General features: G+C 36.0%; 2 protein-coding genes across 2 annotated transcripts in view; one reads left to right on the forward strand and one right to left on the reverse strand.

Moving 5' to 3' along the window:
• Positions 1-19,313, forward strand: part of LOC124154651 — a 238,672-nt gene that overhangs the window by 137,790 nt on the left and 81,569 nt on the right. The gene's annotated exons all lie outside the window — the stretch shown is intronic.
• On the reverse strand, positions 1,981-15,445 carry LOC124163530 (putative ankyrin repeat protein RF_0381). Its single transcript, XM_046540503.1, has 3 exons — positions 15,349-15,445; positions 3,726-3,930; positions 1,981-3,638 (listed from the first exon to the last, which is right to left on the reverse strand). The coding sequence occupies exons 1-3, from the start codon at positions 15,387-15,389 to the stop codon at positions 2,175-2,177; spliced, it is 1,710 nt and encodes a 569-aa protein (XP_046396459.1). The 5' UTR covers positions 15,390-15,445; the 3' UTR covers positions 1,981-2,174.

The raw sequence follows: 19,313 nt of genomic DNA on the forward strand, positions 1-19,313 counted from the left end.
AAATTGGCTATAGGTGTCATCATATTAACAGTATGTAACCTCAGTTGCCTAGCCAACCAAGAGTGACTTAAGACACCTACCTCATGAAAGGTCATGGTTAGTGATGCCAAATATGACTTTTGTGTGACTTTATCCATCACACACACACGCAACTCCACAGAGTTGTTACAGTCTCATTGTCAGGGATGAGGAAGGAAAGGAGAGTGTAGGAGGTGGGGCGAAGGCAGGAATGGAAGGGTGCAATGGATGAATAAATAGAGGAGATAAGAGAATGGGAATCTAAGGAATGAGGTAAGAGCTCATTCCTTAGATTTTCATTTCCAATTAACATGGAATACTAGTTTAATAATGACTCATACTTAGTTATCATGAAATAAAATTTGAGACACTTATTTCTGTTAAGTTAGTACCGCATCTCAGTGATTGTTTGGCAAGTTACAGAAAACAGGCTTTCTATAGAAAATGAATTCCCAACAACACAAAGAACTGGAGGTGTACTGCAGAGAGTCACACAGACGCATTTTGCCTGAAGAGCGAGTCGCACCGGAATGGGTATTTGAGTGAAGAGGGGGAGTTACAACTCCTTAAATATTAGTCATACAATCCCACAGTGAAGAGTAGATATCTGTAGCAATTATATACATATACTTAATACTTATAAAATAATGTTGATAACAAAACTGAAATTGAATAAAAGATACATAGAAAAACATTTAATAACCATTCTTTTATTTCTCAATTATGACAAGTTTACAATTAGACCTCAAATTCAGAGTCACTTACACTGTTCTGGTGCACAACGTAAAATCACACAAGATCATTGGGTAACAAAGAAAATCATTTATTACTTATTCTCTTCTTTTATTTCTTAAAATTGAGAAGTTAAAACATGGACTGCAAATTGAGTAGCACTTGCACAGTGGTGGTGGACAAGGTAAATTCACTCATGAACAACAAATAAAAAGGGAATTAATTGTCATCAAGACATTAACACAAGGACAAAATTAATACTACTGATTCATTTTCAATGAGGATATAGACTTCAGCTAGTACACTTATTATTGAATAGAATCATTCTAAATCTTCTAGAAGGGAGTCGTTAACAGCAGTTAGGATTTTTACATTGAATGGATACAATTTTTTATTAGAAATTGTATGCTCTAAAAGAATGAAATTTCCCACTTAGTGTAATGCTTTTTACTATGCAGAATTCCTTCTTCTGCTCTCTCCTGCGGCTAATATGTAAAAAAAATGTTACTACTAAATCGACTCCTGAGTCAAATATAAGCAGTAAGGTAAAAAATTGATGTAATTTTTTGAATGCCCTTGATCTTGGTAACATCATCATAGTTTCATGTAAGAGAGCACTAACTTAAAACTCTTCACTTAATTTTCTAAATTCAGATCTGGACTTCTTATTATTTCTAACAATCTCTTTGCAAGGTTTGAGTGTTTATTGGTGATAGCAACCTGGACTAATGTCTTGCTGTGGTCATCACGAGAATTCATTACAGCTACGCGCTCATCAGGTTTTATTGCTTTAACCTTACTGATAATTTCAACATTACCTTTCATTGAATCCTCAAACAGTTCATCAATTAATTTCAATACTTTAGTAATATTCTGGTCTTGAGAAAAATCAAGTGGTGTTTTACCTTCCTTATTTTTGATGTTATAAATTGCACCATGTTTCAACAAAGATTTTACAGCTTCAAATATGCTTTTTTCTGTAGCAACATGCAACGATGTTGTACTTTTATCTACTGTTTTAGCATTCACAAAATCACTCAATTTATCAAGGCTTACATGTTGTAACAAAGCTTCAATCATTTCTTTATCACCTTTGGAAGCAGCGGAGTGTAATGGTGTATTACCTTTATTAGTGACTTTAGTAGCATCCGCTCCATTTGCTAGCAAGAGCTTTACAACTTTTATGTGGCCATTATGGACAGCAAGATGCAATGGTGTTCTTCCATCCACGTTTATTGCATCAACAATCGCTCCAACTCTAATGGAACTCTCAATTTCTGAATAATTATTATCTGCTATAGCTTTAAACAACTTCTCAAACAACTATAGTAATTTTATGACTCCTGGGTTTCCTCGTCTTTCTGCAAAGTGTAATGGTAAAACATATCTACCTGCTTCAGCACTAGCATTGAAGTATGCTTCGCTCATAAGCATGAACTTCTTCCCCCCTGATTCAGTAGCCAATCAACCACCTCTACATGATAATTGATTTTAGCAAAGTGCAGTGGTGTAGTACTTCTTTCTGTTTTAGCATTAATGTCTGCTCCTTTGTCAAGCAAAGATTTAACAACTTCTAAATTACCATCATATGCTGCACAATGTAGAGGAGTCCACCTTCTTCTATCTAGAGCATTAACAACGGCTCCATTTTTAATCAAGAAATTCACTATTTCCAAGTAGTTGTGTTCAGCGGCCAAATGAAGAGCTCTTTTACCATTATCCATCTTTGCATTTACATTGGCTCCTCTGGCAATCAATCTCTCTACTATTTTTAACGAAAAACCATTATATGCTGCATTATGCAAAGGAGTCCAATTCTGATCATCCATAGCATTAATGTTTGCTTCATTTTTTATTAAAAAATCACTGACCTCAAAACGTTTTTGCTGAATTGCTAAATGTAAAGGTGTAAAACCTTCATTTTTTTTAGCATTAATATTGGCTTTATTCTCAATTAGTAGCTTCACTACTTCTAAGTGACCATTCTGAGATGCTACATGTAACGCTGTGGTATTATTGTGGCTTTTAGCATTCACATCAATTCCCTTCACAAGAAGAAGGGACTTAACCACTCCAAAGTGATTACGTTCTGACGCTAAATTAAGAGGAGTAACATTCTCATAATCCCTAGCATTAACATTAGCCTTGTTTCTTATTAAAATGTCTACTACCTCACCAGAGCCATATTGAGATGCTAAATGTAGAGGTGTAATCCTGTCACCTGTTTTGACATTAACGTTTACTCCTGTTTCAAGCAGAGCCTTAACTATATCCAATCTACCAGTTTGTGCTGCAAGATGTAAGGCTGTAACGTTCACATCCATTTTATGGTTACCTGCGCCTGAAGATCCAACTTTAGTATCAGCCCCATGTGAAATTAGAGCTTTAACTATCCCAAGATTACCATTTTGTACTGCAGAATGCAAAGGTCTTGCTCGATCATCATTTTCAGCATTAACATCTAATCCCTTTTCAATGAGAACATTTACTATATCCAGATGACCACTCTCTGCTGCGAGGTGTAAATGTGTGTTAAGTTTATCTGTTCTAGTACTAAGATCTGCTCCATTTGCAATCAAGAGGTTGACTATTTTTAAATAGCCTAGCTGGACTGCTAAACTTAAAGGTGTAAAGCCGTGAATGGCCTTATGGTTTACATCTGCTCCACGAGCAATAAGAAAGTTAACCCTCTCCAAGTGATTTTCCCTAATTGCAAAAAACAGTGGCGTAAAGCCACCATTTTTAATCCTAGAGTTTATATCTTCAAGATGAATCATTTTCTGCAGCTCAGTTACCACATTTTCCTCTGGACGGCCACAATCATTATCTGAGGAAAGCAGTGCCATCTCATAATCACCATAATAAACTCCAGCTGAGCACTCATTGGCCTGAAGGATAGAAAGAATCAAGGTTCATACATCTCATTAAGGATAACATTGCTATCCATTTAGAATCCATTGATACAAAGAGATTACCGCATCATTTCCTGAACTGGGTAGTGTGGATTGGTCTCTTTTCCGAGATAAAGTTTCTGCCTTGGCCTGCATATCAGAAATTTTAGATAAATCTTGATCTGTTTTTCGGCGGAGTAATAAGCCTTCATTGTAATCTGACAAGGCATCTTTACTTGGTGGACACTTGGGAAAAGTTTCATTATTTACAACTTCTTTTTTCATAGTTCTGCAAAAAATTAATACAAAATAACACATTTAATGCATGAAAATTATGTTATCTCATATACAAAGAAATTATGTAAAAAATTGATAGAAATCAATTTAGTTACATACATGCTGAAATATACGCGAGACTAAATTAGCATGAAAGAAATTTTCAAAATGACAATACCAGGCAATTGCTGCAAAATAGTCAGCGACATATTTTCATGGAGTCATCCGCAAGTGTAGCTAATGAAAAAAAATCCTAACAACAATATCCATTTTCTTAAGATAGGATTCAAACCTGGATCTCTCAAATGGGAGAGTGATTTTCAAGGCGAACTAATGATAGGTTGATTGTTCAGAGGTTTAACACAGGTTTATATATCCAGAGTTACTGATGTTTACCTATCTAACATCCTCAGAGGATTATGAAAGATGCTGTGCTTAAGATTGTCCATGATACCTCCTGGTGATACCTCGAGATGCGAGTTTAATTCGTTCCCTAACCTTGCTCATTTGTCTATTTGCTCGTATCTCAATGCAGTTGTCCCCTTTGAAATTAATTAAAATGCCATTTTTTCATTCAAGCCGCTAACATGCTACCACAATTGGTTTTGTTATTTGTTTTTCAATAAGAAAAATGAGCATATTAATAAATGACATATACTCTATAAAAAATTATAAAACCAGTTTCATCCCTTTACATTCCTTTTCATTAAGTATATTTGAATTTTGGTTCCTTAAATGTAACTTACACAAAACTTAAATGCTACTTTATGCTTTAATTTCTTCACTGCTTTTCTCTTCACTGGTCTTTGCCTTTTTTACTGTGTGAAGTATGGTAGTCGGCCGTTCCTCGTGTCTCAAATTTCGCTTGTATTTCAAAGTGAAACTTCTCTCGCTCGACACTTCATACCTCAAATACCTCGTATGTCAGGGCAGTCATTACACCTGTGACGAGTAAGCAAATGCACTGCTAGCATTCAATGGCTTGCATGGAAACTTATCCGGCAGTAAGGGGACGTGCGTTAAGCTGCTGATGCCGGTGGCTGGTTCAGAGGCAAAGCTGCCATAATTCTTCGCGTATATCAGGCCATCAAAGAAGGGTATAGAGCATTCCACATTTAGTTGACAGTATGGGCTCTTATGGAGAATCGTTTCCCATGTTAATCTCCATAAGGCCAGGAGCGCGGTGTTGTTAATAACAGCACGAAAATGAATGTTGCGTTGTGCACTGATTAAAAATTGCATTCTAATGTAGAAAGAGATGCTTCATTCAATGGTTTTAATAGTTTTTCGCTAAAAATTATAACAAAAGCTATAAAAAACATTTCCTTAAATTTCCGTCAGAAACGTGTATTTTTTTACTTTATCTTCTTCTCACAATTGCTGCCAGACCGTTGTCTGTATTGAATTGAATCTTCTGCACAAAATTCTTCACACTATTTTCTCTTTGAAGGTTGTAACCAATTGTACAAATATTGAGTTAAAATGTTGTTATACCGACGTAACACCCTTTAGGACAAGAAAATTTTGATTTTTGCAAGGTAAAAAGTAGTCGCTTACTAACTTACGTTTCTTACGTTGTAGGCTCCTATATGCTGCATACCAAATGTGAAGAAAACTACAAAGTTATTTTTGCTGAAAAGATAACTAACTTAAATCAATTCTGAAGTGAGTTACAAGGTTTTGATCTTAAGAAAAAATATTACGGCGCCGCTGGGCCGGGCTTCTTGCTTTTTCTTGCGCGCAGAGGGAAAATTCTCGGGCGGAAAAGGAGTTTTTTGTCAATGCATACTATGAAATGTATTTATCTATTCGTTTGATATCCTAAACAGAGAATACTCATACGTCGTAACAGCAGTGTTTTTATCTGAATACATTGATACACGAAAGTAAGCAAGCAGCTTGGAAATAAGATGCTTTCGCCTTGGGTGTTTCGGTCCCATCGCGGAATTCTGATTTAGTCTGGGTTTGCAGACAAGGAAGTAGGAGGGCAGTGGCAAGTAGGAAATGCAGTACATAAACTACTTCAGGGCCTAGAGAGTATCGACCATTCTGTTAATTTAGACAATTAGGTCAACAGTGTGAAAATCACTAGAGAACTCCTGGAAAAAGAAATATATTGAACAGGGAAATTATGGGCAAACAGAGTAGGGAATCTCCGAAGAATTGATTCCGATAAAATTAAGGATGATGAATCACCTCTGAGTTTGGCAGCCAGCTGCTTGAGGTCCAAAACAGAAAAGGGATTACGAAATTGAAACTGGAACCTATTGCTATTAACAATAAATACATGAGAGGCATTCATCACTGCGATCAAACCTTGGGATATTACCACTGTGAGCATTAATTGGTCAAGGGGTATGAGAAATTAGCAATCTATATATTTCAGTTGATCGTTTTAAATAGTCACTTACTACATCAAAAAGACAGTAGACGCAAAAAAGTGCTGTTCTGCATAGAACTGATACGCTCCCTACTGGGAGCACAAGCAGGCCCTACCTTACGTCCATCTACACTGAATCTCCCCGAATCTCATTTTCATGATTTCTTACTTTTCGAATGCAGGAGTTGATGGAAACAAAAGTGGTGACACGTGTGTCATACAACAGGTATTAGGAGGACCATCACAACTTTCTGCCCAGATTATCCAGATGAACCCGGATTATGTCTTTGTCACTGCATTATTGAATACCATAGGAAGAAGCTCGATAAATACTAAATAGTATTTTTAATAGGAAATGAAGTAGTTATACTGGATTTTTTTCACAATTTTTTGATAAATATTATATGCATTTTTTTTAATTGTTTTTAATTTAAACCGAAATAATACCATAAAAATTTAAAACAAGTACAATGGTTTACTGCCAAAAAATATTTGTGTTCGTCATGCAGAGATAGTTTACAGCAAATTGACGGAATGTAAAAATTGAAGAAAAATGTGTATCCTTCCTCATCGAATAATGTTTACCTCCTGGTCAGGGCTTCCTCGGAGTTTTGCTTTGGAAAGACCCAGTCCATTGGGTTCTCTACCGCAAACTATCAGTTTTGTGAAGAAAAAAATGGAAGTTCGCTGTAAAGAACCCTACAGACCAGATCACTGCCAGTGGCGCATCGAGGGGGTGGTTTGGGGGATTAACCCCCCCCCCAATGCTCCTAGAAATTTTTAATTTTAATCCATTTTACTTATTTGGACAAGTATTACTCACAGAATAGTGTTAAGATCTATCAAATATTCCTCAGAAAGCCGTAAAACTCGCCATTTTAAACCATTATTCTTCGATTTTTTCTGGAGGAGGGCCCCGGCAACTCCTGCTTACCCTGGTGGGTATGCAATACCCCCACACCCGTAAGTAATATTTTCGCCTAAACCCCCCCCCCTAGCCTTAATTCCTAGTTGCGCCTCTGATCACTGCGATAGTTTACACATTTCTTTTCTTTCCAAAGTCTAGACGGGTCGAGGTATTTAATTATTTAGTGCTGTTAAATAGTCTAAATTATATCTTGTATTGATTTTCCTTTAGTGTTGGCAAATTACATTCAAATGAACTTTAGAATGAAAGTCCGTCGCTATTAGAATAATAATATTTGCGGTTTTTTTGTACAGCTGGTTGCATACGTTCATTGCTTCGCCATGATGGGTGACATATTAACCCTAGGAAGACTGAAAAAAAATTATCGCGTAGTAGCCTGACTGGGTCCAATGGACCCTTAAACATTTTTTCCACCATATTACCAGTTTATGATGAATTTAGGCTCAGTTAAGTGATGGTTTCCATCTTATTTACTTCCTCAACATATTTCTTCACGTCTTTATTATTATTAAATTATTTTATTGGAAGCTAGTACTGCAGGGAAGCATAATATTATTCCCTCTACCAGAAATATCACTTCACCTACCCCATTTTTATGAATATTCATTAGCACAATTACATTAACACAAATTACAAAATTGATTTTTTGTCAATGATAAATAAGATATGTAACAAATTTAATGAAACAAAAGTATGATGCATTTACAAATGTTTTAAAAACTGCTGTGCTACAACAAGCCTTGATTGCATAAAATTTCTGAATGCCCTTGACATATATTTTTCGCACATCGTGAAGAGGATGTTCGTGTCTTTCTATCCTTTTTGTTGTTGCACTTACGACACTTATTTTCCTAGGTTGCTAAGGTTGTCAAGGAGTGTGTCACATTTTCTTTTTCGCGATTTAAATTCTTCCGATATTGATATTCTCATGGATTTCATGAAATTCATGAGATACCACTTTGTTAGGAAACCCTATAGGCTCTATGGCATTTACAGACGTGAGCTCGAGTGGAATCCCTCGTTTATTTTACCTCATGTTCTCTACAATCGCTAAACCTTTGGAAAGTAGCGGGCGGTCTACTTTCACATATTATGTTTCTGGCTGATTAGTCCCTCAACCATACCTGTAACTAATCTTTTCCCTTTTATCAGAGTATCTACCTGTGCAGACTTGGATATTCCACTTGTATGAATCATTACTACCACTTGCAGCTGAAATTTTAATTTTATTCAAAATTTTAATTCCATACTTTCATGGTTTTGATGAAACAAACTGTGTAAAGGTACAGCGCCCACGGAACATCAATAACTGTTCGTCAACTGTCATCAGGATCCTGGCACGAATGCATATTTCAAATATTCATTCTGCCCATCAAATATCTCTCTAATAGTCTGCAAGTTGTCTTCGCCTCTACTTTTCCTCATTTCTGTCGCATCATCAAATCGAATAACCCGCAGTATTATTTTGACTCTATAATACTGTTGCATATTGGTCGCCCGTCTAGTTTACTCCAAAGCTGTGAAACATTTTCATTTTTGACTTGTAAAAACGATAGATATTAGCAATCCCAGAACCTTATTTATTTCAGAGTCATTTTCTTCATTCTACAAAGCTTATGCCTTTCAATGGTGGTCCATTTTCTAACCACATCAAAGACGTTAGGACAGAAAATTAGCAAAGAGGAGATGACAGAATAAAAATTCTGCACGGCGCACAGGATATGACGCAAAATATTACGCCTTCGCATTCTACCCTTTTTAGTGGAATGAGGTTTTGTTTACCACTCCTCTTTCAGATTGCGTGAAAAAAAATTTCCTACCGATAGGAATTCCCCATTTTCATATTTCTATCATCTTCTCAGCAAGATGAAGAAAAGTTGCCCAAGGTTCAGTTCAGTTCTTCTCCATCCGCATTCAACATTTTAGGCTTCATCTCCACCGGAGTCACTACTGCCCTCCTCCTGTCAGCGCTGTATGTTTAGATGCTGAACACGTCCTTCTGCAATCTTTAGATGAACGCACTCCAAATTTGTGTCACTATTAGCAAGCCTGTGGATTAAGTGACAATGAAATCGATCGATTTTTCATTCCAAACTTTACTTAGATATAAATGGAAGATAACATTGTTCGTGCTACTCCTTAGTCATGAATTTAGGTAAACATTAGCAAAGCACTGTCTCATATTATGTTTCTGATATATCAAGCAATTCGAAGAGCTCAATAATTTTACTAGAACAGTTAATTTTTACAATAATTATAAACAATGCTTTTTATTATTACCTCAAAAATATCTTGATAGTTATTTTGACTGTAATATCCAAAGGGCGACGCCGACTTCTTAGCTCCTCAACTACACAGTAAGTATATAAATAGTCACTCTATGAATTCAGTCACATCAATATCTCACTACACAAAATTTGGTGCCACTAAGCATCCGGTAAAGACAGGAATAATAAAATTGCTGTATATCATAGTAGATGAAAATCAATACACCACTTCATCTAACTAATCCATCTGAGGAGTAAACGATTTGGTAAATGAGGTAAATACTGAAATATTACATTAGAATGAAAGAGTATAATCTTTTATATAATCCATAAAGGTTTGTACTTGCCATGTACGGCATCAAAATGCAATGATGGTATTCAAATTCTTCAAGGCCTTCAGTTAGATAGTTGGAATAACAGCAAATGTCGTGAGGCAGCAAGACCAGCTTTCGAGCGTAACTTCTGAATTACCACCACGAAAGCACCGCAGACGCTAGATGAACGGTCTCACATATAAAACTGACAGATTATGGGACTGAATGTAGATAATTCACACTGTGTATGCGTCAAACCAGAGAAAGTTGCAAATACTACCGATTACGAAACGATGTGGATACATGTTTCTGACCGCGCCACTCTAAATGTGGCATTGTAAGAGCATATGAAAGGCTTCAAGCCAATCCATAAAAATTGCCCACTAATTGGTAATTGGTATCGCCTACGACTTTGTTCATAACTACATGAACATTGAATCTCCCGAAAATACAAGGTAAATAAGAAAATTGCTGGTAAGTTGAAATGAATTACCCATAGCATTGAAAATAGTCGACTGGGTCCAACCCACACAGCACATCGTTGCCAGAGGACGTCCGCTGCGCGTCCGTCGCGTCCTCTCAGTGTCCGCGGATTTTCAGGACAGCCAGAGGACATCCGCCGGCTGTCCTGGCCATCCGTCCGCACACTGTCCTATCTCGGATGTCCAGCGGACGTCCAGCTAGTGTCCCATTACGCAGGGTTTGGGAGTTTTGGTTTCCTCTTAAAATACTCACCTCCTCAAGGAGGAACTCCGAGAGAAAGTCTCGTGATCCTCCTCCGAGTAGGGAGTATAGGAGAAGGGAGAAAGAAAAAAAACTCTCTCTCGTTTCTGAAGCCAGAATACTTCCTCCCGATCGAGGAAGAGGAAATTTTTCGTGGAGGAAGAGATATTTTGAGGATTATTTTAGGTAACCAAATGTAATCCTCTTGTTGGAGTGTGGACTCGGAGGAAATTATAAACTATTTAACGAAAAAAAAATTGACATTTTTACCGCTTCTATAGTTTAAGAACAACAAATGTACGCTATTTTTAAGTTTTATATTGTTTATAACAATTAATTAAGTTTAAACAAAGTTAGCAACAATTTAAGTAACATTTACGAGCGTTAAAAATTTCTACATGCCTCACGGGTTAAACAACAACAATTGAACGAACAATTGAACTCTCTACATTATTTATAACAATTTTTAAAGTTTAAATAAATTTAGCAACAATTTTAGAAACTTTCAAAAAATTAAAAATTTCCGCATGTTGTACGGTTGAGAAGCGTTGGATGAACAATAAACCCGTACTTTTCATGATTATAAAAATTACTTAAATTTCAACAAATTTAGCAACTTTTACAAAAATTAACAACAGGAATAATGGAATTTATCGATTTTTACTGAAATTTTATATTATGTACCAATGTCCTGCGGACGTCGCGTAGCCGTCTCGGGGACATTCCATTCCTACAGGTTAAATGAACTCTTTCAACTTATTGATTAATTAATATTTACTCTCTAGGGATTAAAAAATCTCAGAGGCGATTGATTGGAAAGTATTTTAATGAAACATAACGCTTTAAATTCATTTTAATTTTTAATGGTAAGAATTCTCCTAAAATTATCACGGCATCGATGGCCTCATTCCCAGATTAGAAATTGTAATTGTCCAATTTAAGGATAGGCAAGTAGAAGAAGTAGTAGAAGATAGAAGGTAAGTACTGCCGTACCTTTACTTTATATCGAAATTCTAGTTTTTTTGGTGGCGAACGAATTTTGAATCTACCGCTACCATGGTTCTCCACATTCCTCCGTTCCTCCTTTCCAACAGAGGAACTGGAACGGAACACCGGAGACAGCATGGTGGTTTGGCGGTTACAAAGATGCTGCTGCAAGTAAGTTTGATGTGACTTCTAAATAATTTTTTCTTGGCGTTCACTGGCGGCAGTATAGTGTTTCCGCATGCTCCTTATATTTCTTATAACTCAGCCTGTAACATCTCGAGGAAAAATATGGCTCTGCTTGGAACAACATTACCGTCTTGGTAAAACCGTTACTTGGCAACTAAAGGTAGCGTCTTTTTCCGTTGTTCATGGTGAAATTTTCGCTTTTGTTCCTTGTTTACATGATATAATTTAAAGTGGAAGTTCTTGTACTATAGTCTCTGTACGCGAGAACGTATAGGAAATAATGTAAGTGCTAGCGCATAAAATAGAACCTGTTATTTTGATAGCGTAGGCTACGGCTGAATTTGTTGGAAGTCCCAACGGTCCGTTTGGTTCCGTTCCTAAATCAAATCAAGTAGGGTTCTTGGCAATAAATATAACTAGGAATTGTACTTACGTGTAACCGGGGGATTTTGCAACACGCATGTATGATTAATAGGTTTCACGTAAATTATTAATTCTTTGAAATCGGACTACACCGTGTGATTTCTTTCGATATGTATAGTTACGCACGCATCGAAAAAGAACAATAATGTTATGATAGGATAACCACCAATGTTTAGCCTTTTTACAAAAAGTTTTTATACTCTTTATATGTTTGATGGAACTAGGTTAATAATTAAAAACTTTAGGTCCTAAATAAATAAATGATCTATTATGTCAGTAAAGATAAGGCTTAGGGATTGAAAAATTACAATGCCGACGTAACTTTTATAGCGTTTATTATATTTTTTCTGCCAAACTTTGCTAACCTAATAAAATATAAACTAATTTAACTACAAACTAAGTAACTGTGCTATTAGTCATCCATGCATTTAATTTAGTGGAAACTATAGGACGACTGTAAGAAATTCGGGATGAATCTAAACAAGGTCTAATTGTAAGTGATATATTGTGTAAACAAACCTTAAGGCTATATTTTATGGTTCATTTATTTGCTCAAACTGCTGCATGAAATCTTATACCCAGAAAATAGAACTTGTGCATCTTTTCGTACAGCCATCGGTACACATTTTGGTGTAGAGTATCGTGAAGCTGATATATTTACCTGGAGGCATTTACTGACTATAGCTTTCATGTAGTGGAGTTGAATAAAAATAGTTCATCTGTATTTTTATTTATTTCCTATCTCTATTTATAAGTTTGTATGTCTCTCTTCTTATAATTGTCTGTATACTTATTTGTCTTCATTCTTTACAGATGTTGCATTTAACCAGGACGATACAGCCACCAATTCTAGTGTGGAAGTTACAGTGAAGAGTTGGCTGGAACATGCTTAAGCGAGGCATGTGAGAGAGGTGTAAGTATTCGTTTGATTATTATATAGGTTTGAGCAAGGAGGAATAATTTTGGTCTGGATACTTTTTTGGCAAGTTGCTCCTGTAAAGGGAGCTCATATAAAGTAAATTTAAATAATTATTAAACATCTTGTAATACAAGGTTCACCCTTCCATGCTAAAGGTAGAGAAAATAGTATTGTTATGTATTATTTTCAGATGCAGATTCCACTACCAAGTAATTCAAACATTTGAAAACAATTTTTGTTCTGCATATGGGAGGTATAATTACCAAAAACGTGGTTGAAAAGGATCTCATGCTCTATAAAAGTTCGATGTATAGCACCTGTAGAACTTAAGAATGGGATAACTTATTCAACAGGGATAGTAGTTGCACAGTACTACAGAAGCTACTATTTTCTAGTAGCTCTAGCTAACTAAGATGTTTTGAAGTAGGTGTTTTTGTAGGAGCTATAGAAATTTCAGTAGCTCACAGCAGGCCTTAGCTGCTATTCCCCTGTTATGTCTCTGTCGAAATGTGAATATTGCCAGTGAGCTAGGTTGTCACTTTTGCCTTGATACCAGACTACATTAGAAGATCTATTTTAATTATTAAGATTGGAAGAATTCGGAGATCTAAATCATGGAATGGCCTTAACTACAGCAAGTTTTTGCTAGTTTTTCAAAGTTTCTATTTTTTTAAGTTGCATCTCAGCCAATGCAGCTAAGTGGTTTGTGTGCCAAATCAGTGTGGCTGTTTTCACACTAATCCCAAGAGATCTAGTTCACTTAAACTTCCTCCTTTAAATTTTCTAGTTTCCTTTACTCCTATATCATATTCAGCTCTTCTGCATTAGTCTTCCTTAGCTCCAGCTTATGTAACACTTTTCTTCACCTCCACAATTCACTCTAGTGTAGTCATAATCTTCAAGGGGAGACCAATTGTTCAGAAATATTATCCTCCATTTGAATGCTTTTTCCAATATCTTTTTCGAGACCTCTACTAAGCTGTCTGGCAAGGATGGATCAAAGAATTTTTTTTCTAGATGGTGCACCAGGGTCTAACAGGCAACAGTCTTCTCATATTTGGGATTAAAATCTAGTTCAACAATTGTTCTATGAAAAATGTTCTTAATCATAATATATACATTACTAACACATTAATAATTTTACTCAAAATCTTTTCTTATTTAAGAACAAGAAAAAGTCAAAGAAAAGTTTGTAAAATGTATTCAGCCTGTAATGGACAGGTTTCCTAATTTTGAAACCTTAAGAATGTTAAACATGTGACTAATAAGACTAGCGTCCTGTCTTATGTAATCTGCTTGTTACGTACAAGATACAATTTCTTGCTACAATGAAATGTTTATATACTTCATTATTACAGGAGCAGTGCAGGAGAGCAAGACAGCCCCTGAAAAGGATGTGGAGGTTGCCATCCAAAGCTGGCTAAGGCACGCCAAGGAGAGGTTACAGGGGAAGAAGAAAGTTTAAATCGTATGTAGTTTCTGGCATTGTACTGTTTTAAGAAGCCAAATAAATATTGTGCATGAAATTGATGCCTTATTTATTTAAATTCTTGTCTGGACCTATTATTTATTAGTATCGAACAAAATGCAATCCTAACCTAAACGTGTCCTGAAGGTGTCCAGAGCGGACAATTTCAGGTCGTCCATAGGCCACCTTTTTTACTGACATGCGGACTTGCAGCGGACATCATTTTGTATGAATTCGGCTGTCCGTAGGATGTCCATAGGCCACTTGGCGGACAATCACCGGATGTCCGAAAGGTGTCCGTGTGCTGTGTGGGAATGGACCCAGTCCGTCCACTATGTAACTTTGTAGTATACTATAAAATGTAATGAGCCTATTCTCGTTATTTCTTGCTATGTTTTAGAGGACATACATTTACGAAAAGTCACGGAGTCAAAATGAGTTTCGTGCATTTTTGACATAATTATAAACTTTCAAAACTACCAACTGGGTCCATTGGACCCAGTCCGTCGTTCTAGGGTTAAGAGGTCACGAAAAATAAGTTTGAAAAAAAAATATTTTCCGTATGTTATCGGCAATAGGATATCGAGGTAAACTTTTAAATACCAAAATCTGTTGAAAATATTTTTTAAAAATCGTCACTCCGAACATTCAGGATTTTATCCGCCGCATGGAATGTGTAAATACGTAAATGTGAAAATTGTTATGGCTGACTCACACAAGTACACAAGTGATTGCATGCACTTTTTAAGCGACAAAAGTCACTGTACATAGAGTGGCCGATTTGCCACCGAGAAGATCACTAGTCTTTCCTTGCTTGATACTGATGTTTAACTTACGTCATTTCCGCTTGCAGTGATTTCATTTGCAGATCAACCATTTCTCTCACTTTTTCCTTAGGTAAGGCTTCATCCAACTGTTGTAGGATTCCCTTCTCCAACGGATTTTAGAGAACGGAGGTATGGTATACATTTTTCACGTACATCGGAGACACCGCCCCTATGCTGATATTTGGAATCAAAAAACAAATGAGTAACTACAAGCGGTAAGAAAGTTTGGGTTAACATTTTTGGTGTACATCCTCATGTCGGTATTTATTGGAATTTGACATCATTTAATGACTAGAATATGTACGAAAATGATAACGTGGTTTTGTTTTGATGTCATATATCTATGGGCAATCATGTTTGAGGAATATATCAGTGTAAATATTCGATGTGAACTTGGGGTAACATTTCTGATGAACAATTTTCTCATGCAGCATTTATCCTTAATTTCATCGTTGTGGAGTAAAAATTCAATAGTGAATAATAAGTAGGTAAACATGTCGTGTTATTATGCAATTCCATTTAATGACTAGAATATGTACGAAAATGATAACGTGGTTTTGTTTTGATGTCATATATCTATGGGCAATCATGTTTGAGGAATATATCAGTGTAAATATTCGATGTGAACTTGGGGTAACATTTCTGATGAACAATTTTCTCATGCAGCATTTATCCTTAATTTCATCGTTGTGGAGTAAAAATTCAATAGTGAATAATAAGTAGGTAAACATGTCGTGTTATTATGCAATTCCATTTAATGACTAGAATATGTACGAAAATGATAACGTGGTTTTGTTTTGATGTCATATATCTATGGGCAATCATGTTTGAGGAATATATCAGTGTAAATATTCGATGTGAACTTGGGGTAACATTTCTGATGAACAATTTTCTCATGCAGCATTTATCCTTAATTTCATCGTTGTGGAGTAAAAATTCAATAGTGAATAATAAGTAGGTAAACATGTCGTGTTATTAACGCGCATTATTTTGACCCATGAAAGGTCATCCCACGCCCAGGGAAATTGCGACAAAATTATGCTAACACAAAATGATTTATATTTCTGATATAAAGACGGCTTTTTAAATTAAACTTACAATTAAACCTTAAAATCGGTTAATTTTATTATTTTCAGCAAGAAAGTTATTCTTTTTCTTATTAAAAATTGGCAGGAAAAACACTTTATAATATAAGTGCAGGCATTTTCCACTCGGTCATTTAATAAGACATAAAACCAAATATATAAAAAAAATTACCTTAAAAGTATAGATAAGTAAACAAATTTTATGTAACTTAACATTTCAACCAGCATAAAGGACAAATATGTAAAAAAAAGGTACGTTAGATACTAGGGCGCTATACTGATGTGTCCTGTGGAGAGCGCTAGTAAAGGCAACTTTTGACACTGACTTTTACGAAATGTTACAGCGAAAAACCGACTGAATCTATTTTAAAATTAAAGATAAACTTCAGTATCACCGAAAAAGATATTAATAAGGACCTTAATTTATCCGTTGTAAACCTCATAACATGAAATACATAGGCGCTATCGAGAGGTGGGCAAGTCGCAATAAGAGACTGCAGTGTATACGTAACCTGGTCATTTATTATTTCACCTTTGTGACATATCTACAACAGGGATTTGTAAATGAAACACAAAAAATCAAAAATATGGTAACATAACATTCCCAAACCCGAAAATATATACAACAAAAACTACGCATGTTCAAAAACTAAGGCGCTATACTACGCATGTTCATAAACTAAGGCGCTATCCGCACACCAAAAAAATTCTGAAAAAGTTAAACATTTTTAAAATTTTTATTTTCGTTAGAAATGAAAAGAAATTTACCACAATGATAGATGAAACGGATGCACGTCGATACCACCGTTTTAAAATTCAACTGAAAAATTTACGACACCAGAGGAGAATCCTGGACCCACGAAAAACTGGAAGTAAGAATGTGAATGTGACATTTTAAAAAGACTCCATTAGAATTTCGGATCGAAACTCACCTACATTACGAGGTAACACATCAAAGATTATGTAACACACAGAGCCCATAAAGATTTTCATTGCATAGAGACACCAAGAGTCGGCAATTACTTGCTCGCCCACTCCAAATCATCTGAACGGAGGGTAAGTGATACGAATGGGAAAATATTTTTTTCCGAAGATGCTGCCCGGCCCACAGCCGCGATGACACCTTAATCGTAGAAAAACATGGTCAACCAAGGGATTAAAATAAAAAAACTACTTAAATACTTCTCCCCTTTGAAATCTGGGCCTCGATGGCCCAACCCACAGCCCTGGACACCAACAAAAAATTCTGAAGAAGTTAAACATTTTTAAAAATTTTTATTTTCCGTAGAAATGAAAAGAAATTTACCACAATCATAGATGAAACGAATTCACGTCGATACCACCGTTTTAAAATTCAACTGAAAAATTTACGACACCAGAGGAGAATCCTGGACCCACGAAAAACTGGAAGTAAGAATATGAATGTGACATTTAAAAAAGACTCCATCAGAATTTCGGATCGAAACTCATCTACATTACGAGGTAACACATCAAAGATTATGTAACACACATAGCCCATACAGATTTACGTTACATAGAGATACCACGAGTCGACTAATACAAGGTCGCCCAACCCGAATCAACCGCGTAGAAGGTAAGTGGAATGAATGGTAAAATATTTTTTTCCGAAGATCGAGCCCGGCCTAAAACTATGATGTCAGCCTAATCGTAGAAAAACATGTTCAACCAAGGGATTGAAATAAAAAACGACCACGTAATTACCCTTCCCTTTGAAATCTAGGCATTGGGTGGCCCAGCCCACTGCCTACGACACCATAAAAAAAATCTGGAAAAGTTAAACATTTTTAAAATTTTTATTTTCGGTAAAAATGAAAAGAAATTTACCACAATGATAGATGAAACGAAAGCACGACGATAACACCGTTTTAAAATTCAACTGAAAAATTTACGACCCCCAAGGAAAATCCTGGACCCAAAAAAAAACTAGAAGTAAAAATATAAATGTGACATTTTAAAAAGACTCCATTAGAATTTCGGATCGAAACTCATCTACATTAAGAGGCAACACATCAAAGATTATGTAACACACATAGCCCATAGAGATTTACATTACATAGAGATACCACGAGTCGACTAATACAAGGTCGCCCAACCCGAATCACCCGCTTGGAAGGTAAGTGGTATGAATGGTAAAATATTTTTTCCGAAGATCGAGCCCGGTCGAAAGCTATGATGTCTGCCTAATCGTAGAAAAAAATGTTCAACCAAGGGATTAAAATAAAAAACAACTACGTAATTACCCTTCCCCTTTGAAATCTAGGCATTGGGTGGCCCAACCCACTGCATACGACGCCATCAACAAAATCTGGAAAAGTTAAACATTTTTAAAATTTTTATTTTCGGTAAATATGAAAAGAAAAGTACCACAATCGTAGATAAAACGAAAGCACGGCGATAACACCGTTTTAAAATTCAACTGAAAAATTTACGACCCCCGAGGTAAACCCTGGACCCAAAAAAAACTTGAAGTAACAATGTAAATGTGACATTTAAAAAAGACTCCATCAGAATTTCGGATCGAAACTCATCTACATTACGAGGTAACACATCAAGGATTATGTAACACACATAGCCCATAAAGATTTACGTTACATAGAGATACCACGAGTCGACTAATACAAGGTCGCCCAACCCGAATCACCCGCTTGGAAGGTAAGTGGTATGAATGGTAAAATATTTTTTTCCGAAGATCGAGCCCGGCCTAAAACTATGATGTCAGCCTAATCGTAGAAAAACATGTTTAACCAAGGGATTAAAATAAACAACGACTACGTAATTACCCTTCCCCTTTGAAATCTAGGCATTGGGTGGCCCAACCCACTGCATACGACGCCATCAACAAAATCTGGAAAAGTTAAACATTTTTAA

Source organism: Ischnura elegans, chromosome 1 (genome assembly GCF_921293095.1).
Source record: "Ischnura elegans chromosome 1, ioIscEleg1.1, whole genome shotgun sequence".
Classification (NCBI taxonomy): Eukaryota; Metazoa; Arthropoda; class Insecta; order Odonata; family Coenagrionidae; genus Ischnura; species Ischnura elegans.

Excerpts from the sequence above, each read along its gene's own strand:
- LOC124163530 (XM_046540503.1), bottom strand. The coding sequence starts at position 15,389 with ATGGTTGATCTGCAAATGAAATCACTGCAAGCGGAAATGAC. Across the intron at positions 3,931-15,348 it reads TCACTGCAAGCGGAAATGAC|AACTATGAAAAAAGAAGTTG; the intron begins GTAAGTTAAACA and ends AATTTTTTGCAG. Across the intron at positions 3,639-3,725 it reads CCAGTTCAGGAAATGATGCG|GCCAATGAGTGCTCAGCTGG; the intron begins GTAATCTCTTTG and ends TCTATCCTTCAG.